At 43.6% G+C, this 21,264-nt stretch overlaps 2 protein-coding genes across 2 annotated transcripts; one reads left to right on the forward strand and one right to left on the reverse strand.

Moving 5' to 3' along the window:
• Positions 1–5,834: 5,834 nt before the first annotated feature.
• On the forward strand, positions 5,835–7,901 carry med9 (mediator complex subunit 9). The gene is made up of 2 exons (XM_054759527.1): positions 5,835–5,964; positions 6,144–7,901. The coding sequence occupies exons 1-2, from the start codon at positions 5,882–5,884 to the stop codon at positions 6,361–6,363; spliced, it is 303 nt and encodes a 100-aa protein (XP_054615502.1). The 5' UTR covers positions 5,835–5,881; the 3' UTR covers positions 6,364–7,901.
• LOC129171141 (dexamethasone-induced Ras-related protein 1-like) lies at positions 7,884–8,996 on the reverse strand. The gene is made up of 2 exons (XM_054759526.1): positions 8,640–8,996; positions 7,884–8,580 (listed from the first exon to the last, which is right to left on the reverse strand). The coding sequence occupies exons 1-2, from the start codon at positions 8,908–8,910 to the stop codon at positions 8,051–8,053; spliced, it is 801 nt and encodes a 266-aa protein (XP_054615501.1). The 5' UTR covers positions 8,911–8,996; the 3' UTR covers positions 7,884–8,050.
• Between the last annotated feature and the right edge of the window lie 12,268 nt (positions 8,997–21,264).

A 21,264-nucleotide genomic window follows, 5' to 3' on the forward strand; every position in this document is an offset into this window, starting at 1 on the left:
AACGCTTCAACTATTGCTTCACAATGCCCGTCCAGCGTGCGCCCTGATTGGTGGATACGGGCCGTGGCGTCACTACGCACGTTTGAGGAGGCTTGTTTTGTAGTACGAGGCGTACCGTACGAGTGTCGTTTGAACGCCAGCCACGGTTTTTTGAGCACGAAAAAAAGCCCCACCTCCCACTCAGGGTATTCTGGAATATAACGTTTAACCAACCCCAACATTCCTAAAACATAATGCAAAAACACATCTCGTTCAAAAGCACGTGTGTTATTAAGTGTTACTTATCAGTTTCATGCTATCGTTGCAAATGAAGTCAGTGACAGCCAAACTACTGTACCTGTAGGTATTAAGAAACGTCATCCTTGCTTTGACTCACTCAAATTGCAAAATAAACAATTGAGGCATGCCATCTAGTGGCCACATAGGATATCAGCGTGCAAATCAGTCGTCTACTGAGACCTGGAAAATTAAAGTTGAAAAAATTCTAAACAATAATACATAATTGTCTAAATAAATTGCCTAAATGTATGTATTTTTTATGCAATGTTATTTGTAGTGGACAGCGGTATGAAGTGTCAACTGAGTAATTACTTCATCTACTGTTTTTTTTTTTTTTTACAACTGTTTACAACAATCAGGCTCTACAACACCTACATCACTTGAACCATGTTGTAGTCACTATGTATTCTTTACTTGCGTATCTTGCTTGCTGCTGTAACAAATGAATTTCCCCGCTGTGGGATAAATAAAGTACAAATACAATACAATACAATACAATAAACATGTCACGCTTCGCAGGACAGGAGCGTGTACTTCCTGTCCTGTGCCATTATTCTGACAAGCGGTGCTTCCGGTGTGGCGGAAGGAACTGCTGCTCCACGTCTGGTGGCCGCACAGCTGCGGTCAATATTAATCAGTGACAGTTAAAAGACCAGCGCCGTCGTATGCGCGGCGCTGGTTCATTGTGGTTGTCACTGTCATTGAACCTCGTTGACTTTCCAGTGCTGTCACCTACCTGTTTATATTTTGTATTATTTTTCCCACAGAGCTTTTCCTCTGTCACTTTTAGTTTTTTCTTGTCTTGTGGAATAAAATTACTTTTATTTTTGCACTTCGCCGCCTTCTCTCTGCACCCTGGGGGTCAACCTTCCGACAGCTCCAACGAACCTTGACAAAACATTTACGATGTAAAGCAGGTATTGCGGTACATGTAGCAATAACGGGTGTTTGTCTTGTTTGCTGCCGCTTGGAGGCAGCACACTTCCAGGTATTAACACTTCAATACGCCACTGAGCTTTCCTGGGAGTCTACGAATCAAAATATGGAGCATTCATGTGTCATCCTGATAGAAATAGACAATAAAGCCAAATGAAGCGGTCGTCTTTGTCCAAACTTGCTTTTTAGTGAAATGCCCATGCACTCAGATGGTGTCTTCATACAATCTATTTGCTCGGGGCTGAAGTGAGCATAAAAAGACGCTCTTTGTGTCGAAAAGTGAAAGAGGTTTTAATGAAAAAACCTCAGCATTTCACAAAAAAAACATCCTTTCACAAAGGAGCAACATGTTCCCTTTGGTGTACGTGATAGATAGATGGATGGATGGATCAAATGTGTAGCACTATGACACATAGTCCAGGTCCCAGACCACATGTTGGTGTTTTAGGTAGCCTACTGTAGACCATAGGTGTCCAAACTTTTTCCACCAAGGGCCACGTGAAAAATGAAAGGATGCCAGGGCCACTTCAATATTTTGTAAAGATATAAGAGGTATGAAGTCCAGTCTTTGCTGTTTTTGTCCCCCATTTGTGCTATTTTTCATTTTTCTAATATTTCAACTTTCCTCTTCAGTAATCTTCGTAAATGTTCTTCACAGTATTATGACTTTTTACCCAACCCAATTTTCCAAAAATGACAACCTCTGGTTTTGTTTTCATAATATTACGACTTTAAATTGTTTTTTTTCCTTTAATATTTCAACTCTACGCTACTAAAATGACATTTTTGTTAGGATGGGCCGTAGGCCGTAGCCGTGGATCCCAAAATGCAGAGACAAGAGTTCCGTGTAACAAAAGTTTATTGCAAAAAAAGGGTCCACGGTGTGGCAAAAATAGAAAAATGACTAAACAAAAAAGAAAGCACAGCTAAAATACACCCGGACCTAGTCTCGGAAAAGACAAACAGGAACAGAAAACGCTGCAAGGCACGCTGCAATATCCATCCATGCGCTTTCTATGCCACTTCTCCTGTTTCGGGTAACAAAGCAGGAAAACACACACAAAGTATAAACCAAAAGATCTGCTAACAAAAACTAGCAGAAAGCACCAAAAACACAGGATGACCGCTGCTGGAGACAGCCAAGCAGGGAACGAGGTACTTCCAAGGAATTAGACAAAAACATGACCAGAAAGCCGAACACACTGAGATTACGCAAGTGCTGGGAGGAGCAGGTCTCTGTGGATCGTCAGGTAACATTCTGGCACTGGAATGTAGTCTGCACTCAGTTTAAGGAGCCACTCTATTGAGGCACTGGTGGAACCTATTTGCTCCTCTTGACGGCTCAGAGGTGCGCTTCAACAAATGTCAGCTAGAGGGCAGCAAAGCAGCACACAGATCATGACAATTTGTCCTTTATTATTATTCATTAGTTTCAGAATATTATAGTTTATTCTCATAAAATTGAGGCTTTTTTCTCGTGAGAATAAACCTTTTTTCTCTTCATATTTTCACTTTATTTTCATCAAATTTCAATTTGTTTTTTTTTTCCATGTCTGCTGTTTTTTAAAATGTATTATCCAATTTTTTCATCTTTCTTCTTGTACATTTTCTTCTCGTAATTCTGACTTTATTCCTTTCATTTATTTCTTACTTCATTTTCCAACAAATATAACTTTATTTGTCATTTTGTTTGTTTTTCCTAACATTATGACTTTTTAAAAAGTCTTTTCTCTTTAATATTTCAACTTTATGCTACTAAAAGGATGTTATTTTTCCCCATAATGTTATAACGTTATTGTGACTTTTTCTTGTTAGATTACAACTTTTTCCTCTAAATATTTTCACTTTATTCTTGAAAAATTACTACTGATTTTTCCTCTTTTTTTCTTGTTTTTAGAATGTGAATGTAAAGAAAAAACAACCACAGGCCACCCTTTGGACACCCCTGTTGTAGGTCATCTTATGTTGGCTATACTGGATGCATTGTACATGCACGCATGCATTGTATGCATGTACAAATGAATAATATCCAGCAACATGATATGCACTTGCATGATCAAATATTTTGCCTATTAATGTGACATGACTGACACCTAGTGACCAGGTAGGATACTACACATCATGGCAACATCTTTCAATGCGTCTTCGGAATGCTTCATATTTGCATTTGACTTCTTTTAGCAATTTTTATGCTTAATTTAGGCCAAAAATACCAGGCATGCAGCATTTTTGCATTACAATGACAATTACAGCATGATTTCTTCTTTCCACCTTTCTCACAAATCGTTGCAAAGGTCACATGTCGATTTGCACTCATCACAGTGTCACCCGCCCCCCGTGGCCGTCATGACACTAATGAATGCAAGGCGGCCGAACCGGATATTCTGCAGCCTTTACTGGCGACACGTGTCAATTTCCTCCCTAACTGGAGGTGCGGGGTTCCACGGTGGAATAACGTTTCCACGAGCGTGTGGGAAGTTGGTCGTGACCCACTTTTGGCCAACCCATTAATGGCAGGTGCAAGAGCCAAACGCTACGAAGACACCCAGCGACAACCATGGCCTACAAACTCAAATGTGGGTCATACCGAGCAACATGTCATTTTCTTTCGTATGTGGTTTGCTCCGATTAGCCGAGCCGTTACGTTACGTGTTTCACTGCTCCGGGGCTCGTGTGGAGGTGACGGGTGTGGATGGTGTGAATGCTGCAAGCAGGCAGGGATCAACGCAATCTATTCTTTCTGGCAAAATATAGGTCGACATGCTTTTGAAGGTCAAGTCATCAAGACCTGGATTGAACAATCTGCATTATTACGTGTAATCCAGTGATGAGTTGCGTGCTATGCTATACAGCATATATTATAGTCACAGTGTCCATGCTCCAACCATGAGAGCAGATATTAATTAAGAGGAATATGGGTCAATAAAGGGGAGGGGGACAAAAGAATAAAGAAAAAAAGATTGAAGAAGAGAAAAATAGAGGTCAGAAGCGGCTACAATAACCTGAACAAGCTGACAAGTGTGAAGCTAATCGTAATCCGCTAAAAGAAGCCTCAAGGTTAAATTTAGCCACAACTATGAAGGGAACTCGACCATCCATTCACACGTCAGCCTTCTTCTTGGCAAAGAAGCAATTTGGCGGATTTGTCCCAAAAATGGGATGCAACGGTGGGGGGTAGAAAAGAAAAAAAAGCAGGTCAACATTACTTTATCGACCCGTTAAGTAAGCGCGGGGGAATATCTACAGCAGTCATTCTCAAAAGGCGGGTCGGGAACCAAAGGTGGGCTGCCATGGATCCATTCTGGGTGGGCTGCAGACAGCTAGCAAAAAAAATGAAATAAGAACATATTGTATTTATAGCGGTTAATTGGTTCCAGACCTGACCACAATAAATGAATTATAGGATTCAATGTAAATGTTAATGGAACATTTTGGTAGTTAGCCCTGCTGGAAAAACCAGCATAGACCAGCTGCCAGGACGGCCGGCACGGCCGGCAGGGCCAGCACGACCAGCATATGTTGTGTTTTCGTGCTGGTATGCTGGTGCTGGTGACCAGCATAATTTTCATGCTGTTTTTTTCAGCAGGGACGGCATAGAAAACCTGTTTAGGACTTCCTAAATACGGTTTTTAACATTATTAGAGCCCCATAGACATGAAATAACACCCCCATAGTCACCTTCACACTCCTATTCTTCATTGTTTACACCACATTGCAAATCTTATGCTGCAGGGACTCGAGACGGCCACTAGCTAGCAAGCTAGTGAGCTAACCAGTTAGCCTCGAATTTATTTCTTCTAAACTTAAGAAGGCAAAAACTTACCACTTCCACACAGAATGGGAGGAGAATCTTTTTTTCACTCTATGATGTTGGACATGCCGTGGCTGACTTCATGACTCCATGCAGTGTTAAGGTAATGTCATGTAAGCTAATGTCTCAATGTTTTGTGTCAATACTGCCGCCTAGCGACCACAATACTGTATATCACTTGTATTTCCATATGTTTGGTTAATCATAGACCACAGTCTACCACAAAACAGCTATCATTTATTCATTCATTTCTGAAAAAACGCAATAAAGGGATGGAGCAATAATTGAACTATACAACCAATGTTTGATTTAAAAAAATATATTTTTTTTTATAAAATCAAGCAATATTTTTGTTATTGTCCTTATTGGTATATACTCAAAGCACAGTTGTGGTCGTATTTAATGCAATTTTTATATTTAATTTTAATTTATGCATAATTTAAATGAATGCTCTTAAATTGTTGTTCCTCATTTCCTTAATAAAACACATAAATAAATCACTCTTTTTCAAACAACCTGATCCACAGTATTCTATTGTTCACAAAGTTTCATTTTAAATCAAAAATAATGAGAAAGAGAGAATTGTTTAGTTAAATAAGTCAAATGCTTTATTACTTCTACTATTAAATTATTATCTATGTTACGTCGTACATGTCATTATTGCTCATGTACAGTAGCTTGTTATTTAACGACCCTGCGCGAAAGTGACGTTTAAAGAAAATACCCAACAAAACATGAGGTGAAATTAAAAACAAGTGTTTAGTTGTAGTTGGGGGGGGGGGGGGGGTTCTTTGTTGACAAAGTTCGTCGTGTAGTTCCTGTGACGTCATAAATCTACGACGGGAATACGGAAGCATGATGGCGGTGGCTCACCCGAAGCAGGAGAAAGAGGGCGAAGATTGCTCTCTTCTGCCTTTGGTTCACGATATTATAAAATGGTAAGGTTGTGAAATGTGTAGTCATGTATATTGCTGCATTGTAACACGTATTTTTACACGTCCAAAACCATTGGAATGCTGTAATTGTTGACGTTTTAGCTATAGCTTTCGTTAGCTAGCAGGGAAGCAAACTAGAAGATGTACGAAGTGTGGATTATGATCTGCTCTTGCCTTTCAAGCATGGATAAGGAGAGCCAGGATGTGCACCAGGAGTTGAACAAGCTGAAGGCAAAGATCCAAGAGGCCCGGGAGCAGATCTCTGCCATGCCCGGCATCGAGAGCAGTCCCGGGGAGCAGCAGCAGCAGCTGGCAACGCTGAGGGAGCAGGTCCGCACCAAGAATCAGCTGCTGCAGAAATATAAGAGCCTCTGTATGTTTGACGTACCCAAAGCATCTTGAAGACTGCTTTTACTGGACGAAACGCAAACATACACGACTCTGCACGGTTCGTCTTCTCAGGTGGAGCACAAGAAGGACGTCTATTCGGAACTGACAGCGGATGGAAGTCCATTGTTTTCAAGGCGATTGTATTCTTGTGACTGACTACATTTCTACTTCCATTCACTTTGATTTTTCACATACATTTTCTATTAAAGCTGGATATAGCTTACATTTATCCAGTGTTTCTTTAGATTTTCATCTGGAATTGTCTTCAGTTTGAATGCAAGGTAAATTAGGGAAGTGCATTGTTGGGACTTTTCTATACATCGGCAGCTAATTCTGTCTTTGCAACGATAGTCATGCTTAGCTTTGCCAAGACGCTGTCAAAGAGGTATTCATTTCATACAGTTTGATGCAGGGGGTTTTCAAACTACAACCAGGCTCGTGCACATAGAGTAGTTTCATGCAGGAGTGTCCGCACATCCTCTTTTTCCAGCGAGGACCTCGTAGTGACAAATGACTTACCGTACGTACGGAACACAGTATTTCATCTCAGCTTCATATAGCAGAGAAAGCATATTGCTTTAAACTTTGCTCTTTGCTTTTTTCCCCAATATTTCAACTTTCTTCTTAAATAATCTTCATAAATGTTCTTGACTTTTCTCCGAGCAAATTTTTCAAAAATCCCAACTTGATTTTGTTTTCTCATATTATGACTTTAAAAAATGTTTTTAAACAACATTTAGACTGCAATTTTTAATTTTAAAAATATTACGAGTTTATTCTTGTACAATTGTGACGTTTCTCATTAGAATATGACTTTTTTTCCTCTTAATATTTTGACTTTGTTGTAGGAAAATGACAGCTTCCCCCCCCCCCATTTCTTTTTTTTTAAATTTCTATTCTATAATTTCTATTCAGCTATTTCAACTTTCGTCTTGTAAATTCTCTTCTCGTACTTTATTCGTCGTTTTATTTCTCATGTTATGACTTCAAAAACATCTCTTTTTTTCTGAAATATGTCAATGTTATGCTACCAAGATGTTACTTTTCTTTATATGATGTTCTCATAAAATTCCCATAATATTTTTCCTTTTTTGCTGTTTTTTGAGCTTTCTTGTTCAATTCGAATTGTAATACTGACTTTATTTCTATAACGTTTTGTCTTTATTGTCATAACCTTTTCTGCAACCACATTTCCCAAACATGGACATTTTATTTGTTGTGTTGTTTGTTTCTCACAACATTACAACTTTTTAAAAATAAGTGGTTGTGTTTGGAATGATCTTTTCTCATAGTATGACATTATTGTCAACACGTTTTTCTTGTGAGATTACAACTTTTTAGTCTAATCATTTTGACTTTATTCTTGTAAAATGTCTGCAGATTGTTTCCATGTTTGCTGCTGTTTTATAATGGACGGTAGTTTTCCAGTTAGATGATGTTTGGACCCCCCTGCTTCAGTGAATGCCTATCAACATTAAGAATAAGAAATAAGAGGGAGGCAAAGACTATGAAAGTAAAAGTTTTTAATTGATACAAAAAGTCGAGAGGCATAATAAATACGCACTGAAGTTTGTTCCGAAACGTTCATGTCTGTGTTGGCAAATGTAAACAAAGTCAGTCGAGGCAGATTTGACGGCACGTCATCCCGGTGCCATGTTAGTTCACTTTGGTCCCTGCGGGCTTTGTCGCGTTTTCAGGGTCAGCATATGACGCAGCCTTTCTCTTTGGCCTGGCCCCCTCCCACCGCTTTCTCCTTGATGTACATCAAGTCACTGTGGACGCTCGGCCGGCGCGCAAACGGCGCCACGATGCCGTACGCGTCCTTGCACTTCTTCGCCCGGAACGACTTCCGGTGCAGGAGCTCGCACGACTGCAGCGACACCCTGCAGTGCCGGTTGGGGCTCATCTCGTCGGGCAGCTTGGCCATGGCGAAGAGCGTCTGGAACATCTGGTCCACGTTGGTGTTCTTCTTGGCCGAGATCTCCACGTAGGCGCAGCGGCAGCCGTGCTCATCGCAGCCCCGCACGAGCTGCTCGATCTCCTCCTCCCTCACCTCCCGCTGGAAGTCGCGGTCGCACTTGTTGCCGCAGATGACCAGCGGCACGTCGGCGCTCTCCTTGGTCTTGTTCCTCAAGCACGACTTGGTCTCGTAGATTTGCCGTTTGAGGCGCTGCACCTCCTGGAAGGAGTCTCTGCTGTCCAGGCTGAACACCAGAATGAACACGTCTCCTGCAAACAACGCACCATCAGCACCAGAATGGAGCCGTGGTAAAATAAGTTCAACGCACCTGTGAGGATGGAGAGCCTCCTCATGGCGGGGAAGGGGTGGTTTCCTGACGTGTCCAAAATGTCCAGCTGGTAAACGTTGCCCCTGATGCTGTAGAACTTCCTGTGGAAGTCCTCGATGGTGGGCGTGTACTGCTCCTCCACGCGCTCGTTCAGAAACCGCGAAATGATGGCGGTCTTGCCAACTTTGGTGGAGCCGAGAATCACCATCCTGTAACAGTTCTTGGCCGGGATGTTCAGCTCGTTCTTGAAGGGAGTCATCTTCTTGATCATGGTGCGTGCACCTCCCCAAATGTTTCTTGTTTTATTTAATCCCCTCTGTGCTGCGCGTGGCGCACGTGAGATGTACACCCGGTGGGTCTTACTGCCGCTACAAGTGGTCCGCGGTGGGGATTTATGGGAGAGGATGGCCACGCCCCCCATATGCGTCACACGTCACGCTTCCCTGACCCCCTCCCCCCTCCCCCGGCAGCTGGAACAGACCCGACCGATGTTGTCACTGTGCCTGTTTGTGTGTCCGCCAAAAGACAACAATCTGGAATGATGCAAGTCAAGCCACGTTAGTGCCTCAAGATGCCCCTTTTTCATCATTCATCATACCCTGAAACGTTGTCCCACCCAGAAAGGATGCAACAAGCAACATGACAACTTCTATAAACTGCATGCCAACTTTGTCACACAGCTGAAAAAACTATTTTATCTACTTCACTCTCTTCTTTTTTCACTTTTTTAAAAACGTTCCAAATATTTCTACTTTTTTCTTCAAATAATCTTTGTACATTTTCTTCTCTCAATATTATATATACTTTATTCCCATAATATGATGACTTTATTCCCATAATGTTTTAACTTGTTTTGTTTGTTTCTCATAATATTACGACTTTTTTAAAAATTAAAAAGTATTTCTGTAATATTTCAAGTTTATGATACTAAAATCACATGATTTTTCCTTATGATACACCCCTGATCAAAATGTTAAGACCAATTGAAATATTGCATTTTGCACTGTTGGATTTTAAGGAGCCAGTCCAGGGTGCACCCCGCCCCTCCCTCAAAGTCAGCTGGCACCCTAGTGAGGATAAGCAGCATAGAGGGTGGATGGATGGATCTTAAGGAGATCTAAGTAGAGCTTCAAAATGCAAAAACACGGAATGGGAGTCAGTAAACATTTTTGATAGGGATGTAATATCGGCCCGATATTGGCATAAAAATGTAATATCGGTAGATATCAGCATCTGGGTAATTTCCTGATAATGAAAATGGATTAAAAAAAAATACTGAAAAAAAAGGTTAAAGTAGATGTACCTTTTAAGAGTCACGTGGCCAGGATGACACCACCATTTGTAAGCCCGCCTCCTTGGCGCTTTCCACAAGCTCCTGTGTTCCTGTCCGCAAGGAATGGTAGCTGTGCCATTCTTGTTAATGAGCTGAAAAATGGGTCTGGGCATGCTTGATGTTGCTCCATGTGGTGAAGATGGCTTTGCAGAGGGCATCCACGGTCTGGAACTCACGTCCATGTTTGTAAATCCATCCCCAAATGTTTTCCATTGGATTTAGATGAGAGGAACACGCAGGATGCTCCAAAAGCGTGACCTCATTCCTCTTTGTGAAGTGCAGTGTTGTCATCACCACACAGACGAGGGCCTTCAGCCATGAGGGATTCCCCCTGCGACATCTCCACATAGCCAGCTGCCGTTCGACGCCCCTGCGCAACCTGAAGCTCCATTGTTCCATTGAAGGATCATGATGGTAGAAAACATCTCAGGTGGGATCTCCTTGTCATGCCAGTAACGTTGGAAGCCATCAGGCCCGTCAAGGGAGAATAAAACTTTCCTCCACCTTTCAATGTCTCATGTTTGGTGCCACACCTTGAAGGAGACGTGGCCTTTGAAGATGTTTCTTCTCTGGCAGATGGCGTCTGATGGTTGTTGCACTGCACTACGCACCAGCAACAACCTTCAGCACAAGGGGCTACCATAAAACTAACTGTACAAAAATAAAGCATTTCAATGACGATTTACTGTAGGTAAGATACGAATAGTGACGTAAGTCTCTGTGACGTTCAAAAGAAACAACATGCATTTGAACAAATGCTAGCTCTATGCTAACTTACATGGGAAGTCCCATATAAGTGTTCGTGATTAGCGGCAAGCCACCGAAAGCAAAACACTCCGTTCATCCTTTCGTGATGTCTCACATCAACTGAAAAAAGTATGCTAACCAGGGCGTACGCTAACCGAGGTTGCACTGTATGTTCTTCTTGTTGATGCTCGTGCTTCATCTGGAATGCACCAGAACAGCCACAAAAAAAGCAAAATCTGTTGAAGTCTATTTCGATATGAAGGATATGTTTGTTTTTCATATCGTGCTTAAAAGAAATATGCCTGTATCGCCCAGCCCTGGATGATATTGAATGTCCTTGGAGTCCAGGGTGTTTCCATATGAAGGCACAGCGGGTCTTGTTGGACGACCGCCAGCAGATGGTAAAGCAAGCTTCCCTTTGTGCCAAATATGCAATTAAAGCTCGCCAAACGTCACCAAGCAGGAAGGTTTGTGCGCGTGCGCGTGGAGCCATCCGGTCCCATCGGTATCGACGCTTTCCTGGTGCTTGTGACTCCAATGCCGCTCATCCACCCTAGCGCCTTTGCCACTTATCACCTTTAAGTTGTCATCCCTGCCGTGAGTCGGCACCCCACAAAGGAAGATCCACGTGTGACATGTGCTGCAGGTGTGCAACAATAAACAGCCTTTCAACCCCCCCAGGTCTTTCTGCACTTTGGAACAAAATGAACAGCGTATTTCACTGCAATGGCAAACTCTGCATAAACAGTCATAGTAGGTTTCCAAATGGTATGGCACCATCTATTGTTGCTTAACAAGTCATGTGACTTGCATTTGCACAATTCAACATGTCTGAAAAGGAAGAAGCAGAGCTTATTTATAACGTGATGGATCAACTTTGCTTAAACATGTTATATATTCTTTGTAATTCTGTTCTACATTGTTCCATTTTTGAAAGCCAACGGTAAATTAGCAAAAATGATAAATGTATAGTTGCTGGCGCCAGCCATGACGAGCTAGCTCTCGCTGTTCAGCCTCCTTTCTGGAAGTGACGCCATCCGAGTGCTATCACTCAGGTGAACAAACATGGCGGTGTGCGAGAAAGAGGATGTTTACAGTCATTGTAGCCAAGATCTGAGCCACGTGTCAATAGCTTTTGGAGGAGAAAAGAAGGGAGGAACATTTGGAGATGAAATAGAAAACTTCTAGAACATAGACTTGAGCCTTAAGACATGGACGTGAAGACTGGTCACCTTCACAACACAGTATGGTTAGTGTACATTACCCTGAAGTTGCTTAATCCTTCATTTATTGTTTTAAATCTGCTTCTTTATGAGTGTTTATAGCCTATTTGATTGTATATATGGCCGCTGCCCCCCGCCCCCACAGTAGGCATACACATGATGTGTATGATGTTTATATATAAAAGATGTTTATATAACACGCAGAATGCTTTGTAGCCTTGTCGCTGTCATGGAACAGTGTTTAGAATACAATATGTAAACAAAACACGACTTACTCTGTTCTGTGGCAACTTCGACGTAGTGGTTGTTCTCGTGATGGTTTTTATCCCTGTGTACCGGCCGGTACTGTTCTGCCTTCGGAATAGCATTCTTCTTTGAAATGCATTTATAGCGTACTTTCAAGCCAAAAGCTTCTTGTAAAGGTGTTCCTTCCTAGCAGTCATCAGTGAAATGCTCACCGCAAAGAACAGAACTTGAGAGGGCGTCCATCTGTCTCTCATTCTCTGCACTTGCTTCATCCATTGTTGTCTTAAAGCTTCCTTGTTTGGAAAAGAAAAGAAACTTACAATATCACTGGGATACTGTAAACATCCAGCAGCAACACAACATTTTGGCACGACTGCTATTTGGATGAAAAATATAGCGAACCAAGTCCACCACCTACCCGGAGAAGCGTCTGCTTTAGCTGAGAGGTGTCACCCCGGTGACGTCACTCCCGGAAATGAGGCTGAGCTGCGGGAGCTACTGTATATTTTTAGACACCCCTGCCCTAAACACTCATTCGTTGTAGTTGGTGGTTGTTAGCAAGCGGGTGTGTTTTGGCAGCGGTCAAACACAATGGCTGAGAGTGAATAGAACATCAGGGGTGCGTAGCCTTCACGCGCTGATGAACGACGTGTCAGAGTTGCGGTGTTTGGCACGTGGCGTGCGACAGATGCTAATGGACGGGTCTTTCCCTGCACGCGCTTGTCCAGGTAGGACTTTGGTGATTTACTCCCAAGGCAACACTGATCTCTCTTTCCTTCAACTGGTTTTCCTGCTGTCAATGAGGAGAAAGTCACATTTTCATGGGAACAACATCGTAATGTTATCATTTTAGTAGCATCAGTAGTTGAAATATTAACCAGAGAACACTTTTTTAAAAAGTCATCATTTTATGAAAAACAAACAAAATAACAAATAAAGAAAATTGGCTCATAATGTTACGAGAATAAGCCAAAATATTTTGGGAATAAAGTCATACTTACGAGAAGAAAATGTATGAGAAGAAAACTTAAACAGTTGGATAAAAAAAAAAACAGCAGAAATTTGATGATAATGAAGTCAGAATATAAGAGAAAAAAGCTGTCATTTTCTGAGACTAACCTAATTTTATGAATAAATATATCATTTTGGAGCATAAAGTTGAACTATTCAAGAAAAAAGATGTTTTGTCATAATATTCGGAGAAACTGTCGCCTGTTCATTCTTGTGTACGTGATGAAGGCGCCGGCATCTTCTTCCGCGACGGAGCGCTGCGGCCATCTTGTTTACGTGTGTGTTCCACTGCGGAAGAAGATGCAAGCGTTTTCATCACATACGCAAGAATGGAGAGGCGACTGTGCGGGGACACGGCGGGAGACAAACAACACTGAGCCATTTGCGGGGTCTGATTTCTTGGAGGAGGCATTTAGATGATGCTAATTTGTTACTCTGTTGAACGCGTGTTGTTTTGAGAAGCCAAACTCCTTACTTGTGTAACCAAAGCGACTACCTGGAAGTACGTTCCTCATCACCAAAATCCGACCAAGTGGGGTATGACACTGTTGGTGTACTACACTGGCCATGGGGACGTCACACAGCTTCACGTCGAAACATCCCAGCTATCCCTTTAAGGGGCAGCAAATGAAGGTCATGCTGGGGTTCCATCTGTTGCTTGGATACTGACACGGCTTCCATCGGGGAGCTGGGGGTGTTTATGGGGATGATGACCACTGTTTTGGGCTGGATTAATGAAGGTGAGAGCGATGAGGACATTCTGAAAAGTGGATGAAGAGCAAGAAGGGCTTGCATGCTGCTGTTGGTGTCGTGTGCAGTGTGATCAAGTATTTCCTCAGTGTTCTTTCTCTCTGTTGGGCACGTGCACGTGCCATTTAAATGACATGCATATGTATTAACACCTTCCTGGCACGTGCACGCCCGATGATTGCTTATGCACCTCCAGTCCTACTTTGCAGTCATTTAGGTGAAAAGTGTGTCTTTTTCTGTCTGCTAATTTAAATGCACTTTCCATTTTAAGCAATAATGTTCATTGGGGACGAGGCTTGCGTTGAAGGTCTCTGCCATTGATCACGTGCACGTGTCCTAGCTTATTCCTCATGTGACACAGCTGTACCTGTTGTTTAGTGACACGGCCCACCCGAACCCACCTCCTTGCGCACACACAATAATGCGTACATCATCGACCACCGTCCAGACGTTCACGTGCTCGTGTGTTCCGTGCGCCGAACGCGCCCTTGTTTTTAATTGAGGGCGATTTATGAGTTCAGTAGTATTAGTATGTCAGTGAGATGAGCCGTCTCACGTGTCCGGGATGAAGAGGGCGGTGCAGCGTACGCCTCGGCGCCTCAACACCGCTCACTTTTACTGACTTGACCGCCACTTGTGGATCACGTGAGCATTTGGTTGTTGTTGTTGGCCTCCTCCTCGGAAGATAGTCATTTCATTGACGATGCTGGCAAACTGTTCAAGGCTGCTCCTTCATGACAGGAGATGATGCTGTGTTTGCGCCGTCCGTTCAGTAAAGTGCAAACGTTATCAAAGGAAAGGACAAAACAACACAAACTGGTAAGCTGAACAGAGGAAGACTCGTGCCACCTGCACAGACCGTGAAACCAATGACTTACAGGAGGTGAAGCCACAGTACCTTCATGACATGAGAAGCACCCATTAACGTCTCGCTGAAAGTCCGTGTGGCCTCCGGCTGGTCAGATGCTGCACATCCGCAATCGCCTCAAACTCCTGGGAAATTTCATTCACCCCACAAACCTTTTCTGGTCAGAATATGATGGGATTATTATTAGGAGTAGAAGGCTGAGAGGGCACCTGGTCTCTAGAACTGATCTGTCCAGATCTTATTGAGGTCCCAGGGCATGTGAGGAAGTGTACCAGGAGGCAAGGGGGTGCCAATTGTTGCATAAAAGCAGCATTTTAAAATGCGTGTAAACACCATAATAACAATTAGGAGGCATCCTTCCGTCTTGAGAACAATGCTAGACAATTACTCGAAGTGCCAGGGGCCCTTGGAACGGCGCCCCCGACCAATACCACTTATCATAAATACGTTGAAAAATGTACAGTTAATCCACACGATCGGTATCGGCAGCATAAAACCCTGATCAGAGCCTCTCTAGTGTGCGTAGTTGCAATCTGCTGGCTTCCTCTTTGTTTGGAATCTCTCTTAACTTGCAGGAAGACAGACTAGCTTACATCCTAACCATCCCTCATCCCGCGTCCACAAAAAGCAAACGAGCGTGTGGAACATGATTGCCACCCTTGGTGTCACTGTGACCCCATTAGGCAGGACCGGCCAACATCCTGGACGCCTCAGAGAGAATCATCACCACACAAAATGCTCATCATGCACCTGCGGCAAGTCCACCTTTCAGGTTTTGGTTTTGTTCTCCGAGTGCTACTTCACTTGGGAGCGGGGGTGTGCTAAGCTTCGTGAAAAGATGATTGGTCGACAGCAGTATCATCACATTGGCTTTTTGTGATAAAACAAAAGTCACATGAGACATTTTTCATGTAGCATCATCACAGCTCGTCATGTGATCAGTGCGCTCCTTTCTGACCACACGTCAGGTGACTCGATGTGGACTACCTATTTATGGCTTCATGACCATGAAGCAGACATGCCAGCCATGCGTTTGTGCGTGTGCACAGGAGCCGTGCGGCAGAAAGCGTGAGTCAGTGGCTCCATGCGAGCGTCTCTCTACCTGAGCGCACATCCCAGCATGCGGCGAGCACGTGTTCTCGTGTGTGAGTCGGACAACGGGATGGACGTCAGCGGCTGGTTACAAAGTGGCTTTCATCCGGCTTCATGCTCTTCCTCCTCGCCACCATTCTCCAAATGGCGGCTTTTGTCAAATGATGTGTTATTAACTCATTCAATCCCAGCCATTTTTCAAAAGACAAGTAGCGGTCGCTGATCGCACACAATCCTGAGTTCTAAACATGGACGCCACCAAAAGAAAGATTAGACTTAGACTTCAAACTCTCTACAGCCACATGCATTCATGGGGAGATGCGTCATCACCCCTTTTAGCCTCTCGCACAATAAAAAGTGAAATTTGTATAAATATGTCGTCTGGGTTCATTCGTGCAAAGATTGGACTTCCCTGTCTCGAATTTTGAAACCATGAAAGTTAACACAGGGTGACCATATTTGACACCAAAAACCAGGACGCTCGGCCCAGCAATAAGACACTCAAATGATACTTGACGTTTACTCAAAGATGCCTCATCATTTCGATACTGTCGTCCCTCGTGGTTAATCGGTTCCAGGCCCGACCGCCATAACTGAATTTCAGCGATATCGGAGTCAACGTTAATAAATACAATGTTAGAGCATAGAAAATCTGTTTATGACTTTCCTACATACGCTTTAACATCATTAGAGCCCCGTAGACATGAAATAACACCCCTACAGTCACCTTTACACTCCCAGTATTCACTCTTTACAACACATCGTGCAACTCTTATGCAGCAGGGACTCGAGATGGCCAGCTAACAAGCTAGCAAGCTTGTGAAGCAGAAGCTAACTGTCATGAGGGCGCCATTAACCATTTTAACAAGGATACAAAAATGCCACAGCTGAACGGCGCCAGGACATAAAGGCACGGTCACAGGAATGAAAAACGCACAAGTCACTTCATTTCTTGAGTCCAACTTAGTAGGTTGATCATTCAAATTCAAAGGAAATGTGAACTTTGAGAGTGTTTAAAATGTCCATGCCTGCCTGAGAAGAATGTCTGAAGTATACGGTGAGGGATTTCACAGCCTTAAAGCATATTTAATAAAGTCGTGGATTTCACTTATTGCGGGTTATTTTGGGAACCTATCCCCCGCGATAAACGAGGGAACACTGTATTATGACTTTAGAAAATAACATCTTAACAAAAATGAGTCCAAAGACAGAACGACACAGGAATGCAACGTTTGTTAAGTTAAGTTTGTTAAAGGTAAACAATATTTTCGGGGGGAAATGTGCCCTATAAAGTTGCAAGAAATTGTGAATCTGAAGCCTGACAGCCCTGATTTTATGAGACTTCATTTCGGCAAGCGTCAGAGCATGAACGCTGTGCATATGTTGAGCTTTTTCTTTGTTTTCCACAAACAGGTGGTAGCCTCTCAGGGACTACATGGCATGCAGCGCGATGCCCGGGCATTTTCATCACTTTCACCAAAAAGCCCAGCGTAGGGGGTGAAAACAGGCCACGTCCTGGGACAACAGGAGGTGAACAAGAGTACGTATCTACACAACCGACCTTTCAAAGTCTGTTCTGGCACTGAGGACTAAACACCAACGTTTAAAATAGTCTTGGATGAGCAAAAACGTCTGTACGGAACATCAAAATAAATAAAAAGCCGCCATATCCCGGCATGTTCTTAGCTCCCGAAGCTAAGCAGTTTGCTCCGGTAAACAGACGTGCTTCTGTACCGCGTGTGACCGGTCGCCCAGTCCACTGACCTTCCTGGGAACACCAGTACAAGATGTTCTGATGGCGATGCCGGAAGACTGAAGGTCATAATAATGCTGGGCATCCTTTCAGTTGTCATGTCTCAATGCGGTTCCAATTGATAGTTGCGCCGCTTATGTATAATCAAGTATGGCATGTGACGAACGGATGGGCGCAAACTGATAATGCCGCTCGTATTACTCACGTGTGCGGCCATCTTTGGAAGTGAGTGTGTTTGTAGGAAAGCTGTGTGCCCGAGACTCATGCTTGGCATTCATTTGCTGGAGAATGACCAAGGCGTATGCACAGTACATCGGGGGTGCGCTTATAGGGCATGATCGCCATGTGTTTACAGACTACATGCGTGTCTCTGGATGGTTACATTCCCTGTCCCTTACTTGGCCCTTTTTCTCTGCCTTTCAAGCTTCTCGTCCAGGTTTTTGTCCTTGAAAACAGAACTTCCAGCCAAATTCCAGCCAAAGTGAACAGTTTGAAAAACTGCGTGTGCGTGTGCGTGTGCGTGTGCGTGTGCGTGTGGGTAAAACTGAGCTTTTTGGAGCTGTGAATATTCTCATTCATCATCCATGTATGGCAAGTGGACTGTTCAGGTTGTCTGAGAAGACATTTCACATCTCATGCGAGCAGGCTTCATCAGTTCATGCTCAAAGACTAGGGGGGACAAACACCAGTCAGACTAGATAGGACAGCTCTAGTCTGAGAACTTGGAGCAAGATCCCATGTATTTATCCTCTCAAGGCTCTTTTGTGGTGTCATTTGGGGGTTTGTTAGCATCCCATTCAGATGTAAAGATGGTCATGGACCCACCTGAAAGCAAGGTGGCTGTGCCTTGTTTATTTGTTACAGGCTAAATGATTGAATCTTTTAGGAGGAATGAAAGGACAGCATCATTTGTGGTGCTGCAGACCTCCCCCTCTGTTCAGAGATGGCTGAGCTTTTTGGTTTGTGTCAGAAGAAACGTGGGACATTATCTCATGTCAGAACATGAAGTTTTTGACTTTCATGTCGTGCAGCAGGTGCTTGCGCTGGATAACACGCAAGCGCGATTAAAAACCCCCATTCATGTTGTTTCCTGGTTTTCATGTTGTTTACCCCTCTAAATGCAGTCTACACAGACAAATCTGGTCCTACCCGGTCTACAACCGGGCGTGCATGTTCTAGTGATATTGACTGATTGACTATGCACTGCAATAGGACACACCCGGGCACAAAACACACAACTCTTAGTCGCTCACGCTGCACGCCACTTCCTATTCCAAGCCACCTCGTCGACACTTGAGTGGTCTCAGACATTTATGGAGGAAGATCATCTTCTTCTACTGCCTTCATCACCCCCTCTTCCTCCAACACATAGGAAGGACAGCTAGAGGATTGTTCAGCGTGTCACTGTGCATCGTTGCATATTGGCGATGCTTGTCATTCGCAGCGGGCACCCGAAGGGATCACTCGCTCCTTTGCTTTTCACTGTTTGGACTTTTTGTGCAAATCACGAAGCAGGCGGTGAACCTGAGGTAAATACAAACGAACAAGAACAGTGCGTAGACGTTGTAAGCATCTGATGGCCAATAGTGGGAGGGAGGGGGAGGGCGGGCGGCAGCACACGGGTGAAAAAAAGAAACCAGAGTGCAGCAAGGTGTAAAGACACACACGCTCACAGGTCAGGCTGTGTTTTGCTGCTAAGTAAGGAGTGAGAACAGCTTGTCCAGCGTGTGTGTGTGGGGGTGTGTGTGCATGTGTGCGTGTGTGTGTGTGTTAGCCAGATCGAGTCGTCCTCTCCGCCTTAACCTTTTCCATTGCAAGCTCCACAAATGAGTCCAAGCTGTACTACGTACGGAGGAAAGCGTTCTTCTAATGAAGCTTTGATTCAAATGTGGAAAACTTCCTGTTCTGCCTTTTCATTTCACTTCCAGCACCACGGGCGACCGCATGCATGCTCGTTCTCGCCGTGATACCAGTACAGTCATCCCTCGCCACATCGCGCTTCACTTTCATTACGCGTCTTCAAAAATATATGAACACATGATTGCTGTTTCATGGGTGGAAACGGCCAACACAGTCATACCTTGTTCACTGGGTCATTGGTTCCACACTCGGCCGTGATACGTGAATTTCCACAAAGGGGGACTCCTGCCTCACTGCGCCCAAGCTCAGCCTTGCTTGTGCAGCTCAACAAAGACAAAAAGCTTTTTTGCCTTTGCCGTCAAGAGATGATGACAGTGTGAATACATGACACTAAATCACATTCAAATGAAGATTATAAGTGCGAAGGCGCACTTATATGGTTTCATAAACCCCAATGCCCAATCCCAACAGATTATTTATGTCTTCTATGGGTTTTTGTGCGAGACACAAACACAGGTGATGACTCTCCACTAATGGATTTCACTTCAAAACAAGTTTAAGCCATAAAAACAGCCACAAGGTGGCAGAAGTGCATTTGAAAAGAGCTCGGCGGAGACCATGTGAACGGAGAAATCACACATGCCAGGAAGGAGGAAGTGAGAGAGCAAGGAGGAGTGTAGCATGCAGAAGGTTACGCATTGTAGGGAAACTTGAACACACACACACAGTTTAGTTGCAAATGTGAAAATAGTAAATAATTGTATGTAGGCTATATTTGGAAATCCATTGTTATTTTGATGTAAAACTAGCCTTCTTTGTGTTGTTTATGTCGGTGTAGTTGTTTAGATATTTGAGCTGAAACAAAAGCAATACATTAGTGTCGAAGTGAAAGTTATGCTTGAAATGTATCTTTTCACAAAAGGCTGCTTTTCTCCCTGTTTTAGTTGGGAACTGATATTTCCCTGAAACGTACCTACAGAATGTTCTATTGCTGGTTACTAAAGAACAGAAAAATGTCGAAACAAACGTTTTTATTGTGATGAAAGACGGGAGTGTGATGTTTCTTTTGGGAGGTTCCATGTTTCTGTAAGCATACAACACAATACTCCGCGTGCCTGGAAAGAGCAGACCAAATGCTCTAAAATGGCCGCTACTGAAGGGGTTGTCTTTTTGAGGAATGGTGGGCATCGAATGAGTTAAAGGCTGCGCTCCTACACTTGTTGACCTGCTGAGGAACAGCCTATTTCACGTTAATGCTTCTTTGCAATAAATAGCTTTTTTGTCTCACTCCCATTTCTTGTTTTTGCATTTAAGGCTCTACTTAGAACCTCCTTAAGATCCAACAAGGCACAATGTACATTCTTGACATCTTTCAAGTGGACGTTACACTTTGATCAGGAGTGTATTTGCAGTAGTAAACCATCCCACAGCCTCGCAACTTCCCCACGGGATACGTGCATTACAGCGACATAGCTCACCGTCCACATACGTGCATGAATACGTAGTGGTTATGGGTCAGTGGGTCCATCAACAACAAATACACCGGCGGTGGGCAGGTGTATCGTGGACCACCTGCTGCTGTTGCTGCTGTAACGTCTCTTCTTACGTATACGTCCCCGCTCACGTCCACTTGTTGATATTCATCAAGAATGCTTCTGAAAATACGCTGGAATATTCAAATGCGAGCCAGTAATCGTGCAAAGCAGCGTGAAGGCCACGTCTGCGCTCTCGTTTGGATTGAA

The sequence above is a fragment of the Dunckerocampus dactyliophorus genome, chromosome 18, assembly GCF_027744805.1.
Source record: "Dunckerocampus dactyliophorus isolate RoL2022-P2 chromosome 18, RoL_Ddac_1.1, whole genome shotgun sequence".
Taxonomy (NCBI): domain Eukaryota; kingdom Metazoa; phylum Chordata; class Actinopteri; order Syngnathiformes; family Syngnathidae; genus Dunckerocampus; species Dunckerocampus dactyliophorus.